The sequence below is a fragment of the Emys orbicularis genome, chromosome 6, assembly GCF_028017835.1.
Source record: "Emys orbicularis isolate rEmyOrb1 chromosome 6, rEmyOrb1.hap1, whole genome shotgun sequence".
Lineage (NCBI taxonomy): Eukaryota > Metazoa > Chordata > Testudines > Emydidae > Emys > Emys orbicularis.
This window is the reverse complement of record NC_088688.1, coordinates 97,685,627-97,695,815: the sequence shown is the minus strand read 5'-3', so window position 1 is coordinate 97,695,815 and position 10,189 is coordinate 97,685,627. Positions and strand designations below refer to the sequence as shown.

The 10,189-nt window shown below is 39.7% G+C and overlaps 1 protein-coding gene across 1 annotated transcript; it reads right to left on the bottom strand.

The window, feature by feature from the left end:
- Window positions 1–2,837: 2,837 nt before the first annotated feature.
- Window positions 2,838–9,129, bottom strand: LOC135880421 (cytochrome P450 1A5-like). The gene is made up of 6 exons (XM_065406707.1): window positions 8,308–9,129; window positions 5,805–5,928; window positions 5,440–5,529; window positions 5,236–5,356; window positions 4,555–4,641; window positions 2,838–3,120 (listed from the first exon to the last, which is right to left on the bottom strand). Exons 1-6 carry the CDS (start codon window positions 9,127–9,129, stop codon window positions 2,838–2,840), a joined length of 1,527 nt encoding a protein of 508 aa, XP_065262779.1.
- Window positions 9,130–10,189: the final 1,060 nt, after the last annotated feature.

Genomic DNA, 10,189 nt, shown 5'->3' with positions numbered 1-10,189 from the left:
TTGGTACAACTTTGCTGGGGGTGGGGAAAGGGGAAAAGGTGACTTTAAGTCAATTCTCTCAATTTTGCAACAGGCCTTTCCCCTGCCACAAGTCAGAGCAGATTTTGGATCTGTGGCACCTCTCGCTATATGCAGCTCTTACCCATTCAACATGCATGGACCTTTTCTGTGTGCAGCAGAATAAAATACACTGTCATGAGCAAACTTCAGTATGAAAAGAAATGGTAACTTCCCTATTTACTGTTTAGCCCAAGTCTAATGCAAAATTGGTCGAGGAGATCTGACCCGATTCCACCTCTGGGCTACTCCTCTCCCACCATCCTTCTAAGCCTCTATATAGGATACCAAAAATATTGCATCTTCCTCTTTTATATTACAGGATACTATTGTTACAACTGAGCAGGTATAAAAATGGCCATCTCATTTATCATTTTCAGCAAATAATGGCTACTGTAACAATAGTGTTTACCAGCTACCTCCTGCTGAAGTGTTTACACCACCCCATAGCAGGGGTCGCTTGCTGGAGGATTCTCTGCGACTTGAAGTCTTTAAATCACGATCTGGGGACTTCAACAGCTGAGTCAAGGGAAAGAATTATTCCAGGAGTGGGTGGGTCAGCTTTTGTGGCCTGCATCATGCGGGAGGTCAGACTAGATGATCATAATGGTCCCTTCTGACCTTAAAGTCTATGAGTCTATAACAACTTTAAAAATACAACACAAATAACAGAAGTCAAACACTTAGACAACAAAAGTAAACAACCCTTTGTCCAACCCTATGCCCTATCCCAACATGCAGTGCATTAGGCAGCAGGAGAGAGTGATTACTTGTGAGACATGAACTTAAAAGTAATGAATGCAGCTGATAGCTTGTAGCTTCTCTTTAATATCTTATAACCAGTAACCACTTAAGCTTCCAAACAAAACATAAGCACAAATAATTCCCCTTCCCTTCTTTCTTTGGGCCTAGTCTGGGCCCACCAAAGTCAATAGAGAGACACCCAATGACTTCACTGGAATTTGGATCAGATCTTTTATGAAACCTCTAAGAATATTAATCTTCACATATTCTTTCATTACATTTTACTTTTAGGGGGGAAAAGTATGGTTCAGTGGTTAACACACCAGCCGCAGCTTTAGGAGATGCAGGTTCAAACCTCTACTCTGTCACAGATTGCTTGTGTGAATATGGGCAAGTCACTTAGTTTCACTCTGCCTCAGGTCTCTCTGTATGTAACTGGGATAATAGCATTTCCCTATGGCACAGCACAAATGCATTAAAGATTATGGGGTGGGGGCCATACAATACTTAAGATGGAGTTCCCACTGCCCCTCTATGCTACTTTAGCTCCCAATGAGTTGTCTGCCTCCACTGCTCTCTTTCACTTACTGCAGTGATTAAATTGTCAGCCTCCCTACACCTCAGGCTGGAATGCATCAGTTTTCCCCTTCCTGCTTGTGAAGTGAAGCTGATGCTAATGATCCTGAAACAAATGCACCTGGCAGATCTGCCCTATAGCCTTGCATGCTATGTTCTTGTACACAACTCCCTGGCCCCTTCTGGCAGCTGTTCTAGTTGTTTACTTGCTGTAACGAATCGTCGCCATCAAAGGCTTCTTCTCCTTATTTGGGCTTTTATGAGAGTGCTAGTGTTTGAGGCCATGCATCTTTTGTGTGGGGAACTGCTGTAGTGAGAATCTGACCTATTTGCCAACACTGTTTTCTCACAAAGTCAATGAAGAATTTAACCACACCAAGCCTTAACACAACCACAAGGGAGCCTCCCCTTCCTTCACACTTTGTCCTGGGCTGGGAGGCAAGGTGGGTGTGTATGGGAATGATTCAGGCTTTGAAAGAATGAATTAAATGTCCTATGTATCAGAAGTCACAGTCCCTCCTCAGAGAATGTGGTGTTCCTGAAGAATTCACGGTCAAAGGGATCTTACTGAGCTCATGTGCTGCTTCAAGGCCTGGCTGCTTGATAAAGGCGACACTATTTTGTATCAAAGCCTGGAACTGAGCAAGATTAACCAGATGGGAGGGTAAGTGATGGCACAGTGAATGCAGCTGCTACTACAGCTCAAGGGCTGTAGTAACAGCTGCAGAGTTGCTACACTGGTGCTTCACTGCCTGGGGAGATGATTTCAGGCCACAGTGCAGACCGCTGTGCAAGGTCTGTTTACTTGGGCTTTGGCTTGGGATCCAGAGTTTGGCCTCTTAATGCCAAAACTAAATTATAAATTTAAAAATTAAATAAATTGTCAGCCTGCCTACACCTCAGCTGCAACTAAATGTATCATGCAAAAAATATCATTACACCTTGACAGGTAAGACAGATTTTGTTATGTTCTTTATATACTGAAATGTCCTCATAGACTGCCCTAGTATAAAAACACTTCATGCAATTACAAGAATCTTCAAGTTTAAGGCAATGAAATAAAAAAGAGACAGCAGTGAGAGGCAACATGGAATAGTTTGACGTGGGGGAAGATTTCATTGAACATAACCATTGACTTTCTTAATTAAAACTGAAAAGCATTTTTAAACTTTATTTTAGGAAATCAGTGAGAAGAGGTGCACTAAAATAATCAGTTACAAACAAAAATTAACTCAACTTATTCAAAGAGTTAACAATAACATAACCTGCAGTTAACTGATTAGTACAATCAGAGAGAAGGTGATTTAGGAGATCGTGTTTATTGTTATACACCTTTCATTTAAAAATGCACTATAGTAGCTTAGGTAATGGATAACCTACATTATGGATAATAGATTTCCCTACACTAATGTACTGAGTGATAATTATGTTTTGAAGTGCAGCTTCTCCAGATGCACTGTTCAGGTGCGCAGTGCCACTTGAATTTGGTATGGTTTAGGTTTCATGGATAATCCATACACTGGGGTCAGATCTAGCTGGTCTTGAAAGCATTTCTCAAGCTTCAGCTGTTGCAAAATGGTGGTGAGAATAATAAAAATCTCATTACGAGCTATGTCTTCTCCCAAACACTTTCTTATTCCCATTCCAAAAACCAAAACTTTCTCAACGAGGCTTTTGTTGAGTTCACCGTTTTCATTCAGAAATCTCTCCGGTCTAAACAAATCAGCATTTTCCCATAATGTTCTATGGCAAAAAGAAATAAATTTTTAGAAGCCCTTACAGAATATCACATGTACAGAAAACAAAGACAGAAATACAGAGCCTGTACTTCTAAATGAATGCATTTACTTATGGCCAATCTGAGTTCTTGAATAAGTCAAAATGAAATTTGCATTGGTTTTTCTCAAAAATTCCCAGAATTATGTAAAGAGGTCATGAAATGGAATTTTGTTTCATCATTCAACTGTACTCCTTTGATCCATGCATGGAGTAGATTCCAAAGGGGGCTGCCCAATGGGTGAACCTTGACAGTAGTGAGCAGTGCTGGAGGGATGCATGCTATATCTACCTGCACCCTTTAGAGACTGCAGTGGGAAAGTAACAGCCCAATGCAGAGGCACAGTACCTCCAAATGGGTGGTCCTGGTTCCCTGAAGATCACAAAGTGGGGATCCCTGCTTCACTGACAGAACAAATTGGAAGAAAACTGCACAAAGAGAACCTAGCAGAGATGTTCCCTCCCTCAGATAATGATTAACAAATGAAGCCTGCCTCTGCTCTCACTGATGCCAGCATAAAGGAGGAGAAAGTCCAGTGAAGTCGGCAGAATTACAGTGGGGTAAATTCTGTTTCAGTGAGATCAGATTCAGGGCCATAGTGGGTAAAGCATGAAGTGGACCAGATCTCCTGCTCATTTAGCTGGTGAAAACTAGTCCTAAAGCTAGTTTAACTCTCTATTTGGGTACTCCCTAGGTAGAGTGGAGGCACCGCAGGGAAAGGGATGAACAAGGAAAATTGGGTGTGACTAGGATGCCCCTGTGCCCCAATGATCCCCAGGTGCTGGGCTGACTCCTTGGGGCCATAGATAGCTGGTGTAAAACAGAGAAGCCTTGAGTTGTGTCAGGGCCCAGCCCAACACCCAAACAGCCCCAGGATTGGAGGAATGTATCGGTGGCCGAAACCCACCCCATCATCCCCCATTCAGCTGCACTGAGAACTCTTTAACCTCAGCTGAGGATTTAGACTCTACCTTTATAAGAATAAGAAAAACGTGGGCAGTTGCACTAACTAGGCTAAAATTACTACAGTTATCAGGCTTTGTTTGACAGCTGGAGTCTAGAAATAATCTCTGCACCATATCACCTAAGACTATACATTGATAAAGTGCATGTTGGGGCTTTTCCAGGGAGGATCTGGTATTGGCCACTGTTGGAGACAGGGTACTGTGCTAGATGGCCCAATGATCTGTTTCCAAATGGCTGTCTCTGTTCCAATCATCTTCATAAACTGTTTTGAGGAGAATGAGAACTGCATTATCCTTGTATAGATATAAAATAGTAATGTACAATGTGTCCAAGTGAACACACGTTATCATTTTATAAACATAAGTGAAAATACTGACTATAATAAAGTGCCAAATGTCCTTATGAAACATATAAACAAATTGGCAGATACTTACTCATCATGATTTACTTGATACATATTAACAAAGATACAGGTATCTTGGGGAATGAGGTACCCATTGAGAATGGTTTCTTTCGTTGCACTAGAAAAGGAAAATGTATCATATCAACATATGCTGATTATCTGAACATTCAGGGAACAAAATAATCCTTTTTCTTATCCCTATGCTTATATCTAATGAGTTGGATGATCGTACTTATTGTTACTGAATGTTAGACCATGTCACAAGGCACCAGGCTTGATCCCCTTCATCTACAACAGCAAACTGTTCCTGCAAACTAAAGGCCTAATCTGATTTCACACCCATTGACACTGATGTAACACAACTTGAGTTACTCTTGATTTACACTGGTATAAGTGAGATCAGAATCAGGCCCTTAATGTCTATGGTAGAGCAAGAAGACAGTTGGTGTAAATAGGTGGAGTTCTATTTTACTTCCACGGAGTGCCATGAATTAACACCAGCTGAGCATCTGGTGTTCATTTTAAGCTACGACTGTGATGCACTGTCATAACAGTATCAGAATTCCTTAATTTCCTTCACGTATTTCACCTTGCCTATAGTGGAAAAATCGACAAACGGGGATTTCAATCTCAAATTCAGAAAGGAAGCATGATAATTATCTCTACAACTCATTTTATTTAGACAGAAACAAACTTGTGTTTTGCTTCTTACCAGTGAGGAATGGTAAATGGCATAAATGAAGTGTGCCTTAAGATTTCACTTATGAAAGCTTCCGTATAATGCAAATCTTTCCTGTCATCAAATCTTGGTGACCTGAGTCCAATCTTTCCATCTTCAAAGAAAAAAATAGGAACGTTTAATGTGCTTCATGAAAATGACACGGGGCTTCATTTTTTGAAAAAGTAAATACGTTACCAATTTCTTCTTGAATTTTTGTCTGAATGTCTGGGTTGTTTACCAAATATAGGAAGATCCAAAATAGACATGTTGATATTGTATCAAGCCCTGCAAAATAAATGGGTAACCAGAATGCTGCTTTAATAAAAATAGGATTAAACACACACACACACACACACACACACACACACACACACACACACACACAAAACATAAGACCTGATTCTCCTCTTATATTGGCCAGGGAGTCAATGAAGTTGCATTGGTATAAAACTGATGTACATGGGAGAAAAATCAGGCCCAGGATATATGCCTGTTGAAGTACATTGAAAATCTCCCAAGAGTGGTGTTTAAAAGGTTGGCTGGATTTTTTTAATACCTACCAGCTCCAAAGATGTCATTCACAGTACTTATTATTTTATCATTAGATAAGGGTGGAGCTTTTCCATCACTTCTTTTGTCATTGCTTATACTTATTAGAGCGTCAGTAATGTCTCTGAGATGATTCTAAAAGGAAACAAAAATCTCTGACATATTTTCATCCAACAAGCTTTAACACAACATTCTGTAACCAGTAGTTTTCTAACGTGAGATGCACAGACCATGTATCTTCATGAATCTTGGAAATTCCTGCTAAAACTATTCTTGCTAGTACAATTAATATTTTTTAAATATTTGCCACAACGCATGGCAATTTATCTTGGAAAAGAACTGACCTCTGTATATTTCTGCAAAAGAAAATTAAGCTACTAGTCAGCAGTAGTTCAAAAAAACATGGTCCAAATTCTGCTCTCATTTACATTCTGTAACTCCAGAGTAATGCCATTCAATCAATTGAGTTACACTGTATTTATGCTGGCATCAAAATCTGACACCATTCTATCAATTGTTGCCTGAAAATATGTACTACTTACTAGTAGAAACGGAAAGTTCCTTTCATTTGATTACTCCTGAAATGGAAAAATCAAGATAACTGAATTCATCTGAGCGCTTGTTTAATAATATGCAGATTACATTACAAAAAATTACTTAGTAAAATGAGGGACAGAAATACTAGAAGTCTGTTGATTTACTCTGGAAGAACTTGGCTGTCTAACTGCTCTTTGGGTCTTTGAAAATCTCCATGCCACTCTTCATTATAAAAAGCATGGGGCCAAATCCTGAAGTACTGTGCTACTGATCCACCCAAAGAAGGGTCTTCCACTAATGGATCTTGCCTTTGTCTGACCCAGGTGTAGGAAGAGAGCAGGCAGTGGCATGGGTGGGCTGGGAATTTAGCTGCGGGAGATATCATCATCACCTCACCAATCTTGCAGGGAACCAACAGGAAAATGGGGCTGTATAACAGTGGAGCTGTACTTATTATGATTAGGCTTGGAAACATTCAAAATTTTTAAATCAATAAATATCAGTAAACATCAAACACATGCAAACCAATGGAAAAAAAAGTCCATTAATAATAATTGAAATGTACAGACAGGCAAAGTAAGAAAAATGTTCCTTGAGAACATATTAGAGTTTAATTTAAGGATATTTACTTTGTATATTTTGACATGGTACTGTATTAACAATTTGTGTTTTAATGGTTATAAAGCTTTAACTTTGTACATCTCAATGTCTATTGTCATTGAATAATTATTGGCTGATTCACCCAGCCCCCATAATCTCCCACAACTGTGAAAATTCAAATAGATAAACATTCAAAAAGATGCTTAAAACCCATAATTTTGTGCAATTCTGAAAATTTAAATAGATAATAAAAAGCTTAAAAATAAATATCAATATCTGTCAATATCAATAAATAATTAAATTCTGCCACACCAAATTATAATGGATCTGTGTTTAATTTTCTTTAGAACCCTTCATGGTGGGAATTCATGGTCAGGGAGCTGTGCTGACAGGATGCAGAATGGGATAAGAGGAGCTGGGGTAGAAGAATGGACCCTCACTACAGACAACCAGGAAGGGAGGATGAACCCAGACCTCTGTTCTTGCTCCTCCTTTTACTCAGGCTAATCTCTTATTGAAGTAAATGAGATTTAACTGAGTAAAGACTCAAGAAATTTCCCCACAATAATCTGTAAGGAATGTCCAGGAGTCTGAGGTGTAGGGTATGGTTTTCCTCTCTATTGCACACATACATCTGAAGTATCTCCACTGAATGTTATGGAACTGGGTCCCCAGTGTTGTAAAACCAGTGCAACTGATAGGAGAATCAGGTCCTTACATTATTCAGGACCAAAACACTTCATTGTGAACAACTTTAAAAAATAATCCTGTAAATGGTGCTATTTCCTTCAAACATCTCTCTTTAGAAGATGCAGACATCAGGTTTGCGGGGAACTTTTTATTATTATTATTTATTTATTTAGTGGTTGGTAGAAGTGGTCTCATGGAAATTTTTCTTCTGGAGTTAAAAAAAAAAATCAGTTTCCAAGCACATTTGTTTCCATGCTAATTTAATTTCCTTTGTATGGGCTTATACTTCTAGGATGAAGTGAGAGATTCCTCAGTACAGCTCTTAACTACTTCAGTCTTGACAGGTTTCTGTAGCCCTCCCATTAGTCCTGGTCTGTGTCACATGTGAAGAGTTGCTGAATTAATTTCCAGCATTTATGAAAAGATTGTATACAAGCCTGCTTAAATCAAGGGGCCTGATCCTCTGCTCTGTTGCACCAAATTTAGGCTTAATTCCATTAACTTTAAAGGAGCTATGCCAGCATAAAACCAGTGTACAAGTAGATAATCATGTCAGCATTTTAAACAGAGCCATAAAAATTCAACTTTGGACCCAAATCTTACTTGTGCACATTCTCTCTGCCTAGCAGCAATAGAGAATACTCATTACAAAACTGCTGTTATTGGTCTATAGTTTTGAAGTCTCACTTTATCATATGTGGTATAATGTTCTTCTACTCGTTGTACGATGAAGTTATTTAAGACCTCATAAAACACATGGGCAGCCTTCACAGCAGGGATTGGAAGGTACCGAAACCAAGGTATAAAATCAGCTGGGTTGAAAACACTTGTGGCTTTTAGAAAATCTGCATTGATCCTAATCATGCTAAGAAACTCTTCATCATTATATTCATACCTTTTGCCAAAGCACAGGGCACAGACAATATTTGCAACAGTGCAGGTAGTAATACCAGTGGGGTCAAAGGCATCTTTCTCTAAGGAGAGCTCCAAGAACATTTTCACCAGTGCTGAAGCTTCTGCACATACGTGCTCTTCCAGAAGACAAGAGCAAGTAGAGGTTTTGGCTTCTGACTTCGAAAAGGATCTTAAAGCTTTACTGGCAATTTTCTTGTGGAGTTTCCAGCTCTCTCCATATTCTACAGAAAATGATAGACTTTTTCCATCAGCAAAGAAAGAAAAGGTGTGCATCTTGGGCCTGCCAGCAAAACTCTCTCCATCTCTGAGTAACACTTGTTTCACCATATCTAGACCGTTCACCACCACAACAGGTACCATCCCCAGCTTTAGGAGAAACACGTCCCCATATTTTTTCCTCATTTGGATAAATGAAAGGTGAGGATGCTCTCCAAACTGAAGCAGGTTCCCCACAATTGGTAGTGACCATGGACCTGGGGGAAGGATGTGCTTTTGGGTCATATTACCTATTATTCTTACAGAAATTAAAATGAATGTCATAGTAAAGAGGGCGGCCATCACCTCTGAAAGGGAAATCTTTGCCTCAAACATCATTTCCAGAAGTAAAAGCACCTAAAAGAGAAAATATTGGAAGACTTAATCACTAGCATTAACTTGAATAGCAAAAAAACATAGTCCCCTCCCCAACCCCCAAAGACTTGAAATAAAAATGTAGACTTGAATAAAGGTGGGAAATATAGCAATACAAATTGAAACACTTCACAGCAGCATTTCTTACATTGAATAGACTTATTTAATTGCATTTCAATGTCTAATTTACATGGCAATAAAACCAGGCACCCGTTTTTCTTTTGTTTTCATAACTTGGAGACTACAGAATTCTAGAGCAGAGAGTAAAGTGAATATAATATGCAGGATATCTCAATCAGACCTTGACACACATATGAATATCCATCAACTAATATGAGGCCAATAAATAGCCCCAACCTCTCCCCCTTGTGCTCCCCACCCATACAAACAAAAGAGCCTGAGGAAAATTCTAATGCTGTGTACTTAATGTGTCTAATTTAAAACCAAAAATATATGAGGCTAGATTGTTGCTTTGAGGTAAAGAATCTCAGTGTTTTCCATAATGTGACCCCCATTTTCCATACCATGACACTCCCTGTTTAGCTGGCATCTCATTTAGACCTCCCCTCCTTCCATTTAGCAATACAGGAAGGGCAGGATGGTCACAGTCTGGGATTACAATCCCCAGTTAAGAATCCATGTTTTAAAGCAATCGATCTGTGGCAGAGTATGGGGGTGGGAGGTTGGGGGGGAAGACGACTGCCTTCAGGTGGCAGTGACAACTCAAGAAGAATTCTGACTATTTCAGCCAATATTGCTCTTGAGACTCTGGACCACTGTATATTGTAACAGGGGATCTGCCTTGCTTTGACAGGGTACAGCAAGACCTCCCATGCAAAGGAGGGACAAAGTGACCACCCTATGTTCATCCTGACTCTAAGAAAGGTAGTGCTAGCCTCATGCAATGGCTGTGCTCCCCCAGCCAGACTGCGGCTGACCCCTGAGCTGGGATACAAGAGGAAGGGAACTTTTTTGTGGCATATCCCACCCTTGCACACAAGAAGAAGCCAAAATCTGGTCCAGA

Coding starts and splice junctions, on each gene's coding strand:
- LOC135880421 (XM_065406707.1), bottom strand. CDS start 9,129: ATGATGTTTGAGGCAAAGATTTCCCTTTCAGAGGTGATGGCCGCCCTC. Junction 4,642..5,235: donor CCATTTACCATTCCTCACTG/GTAAGAAGCAAA, acceptor TTCCTTTTCTAG/TGCAACGAAAGAAACCATTC. Junction 3,121..4,554: donor TATCAAGTAAATCATGATGA/GTAAGTATCTGC, acceptor TTTTTGCCATAG/AACATTATGGGAAAATGCTG.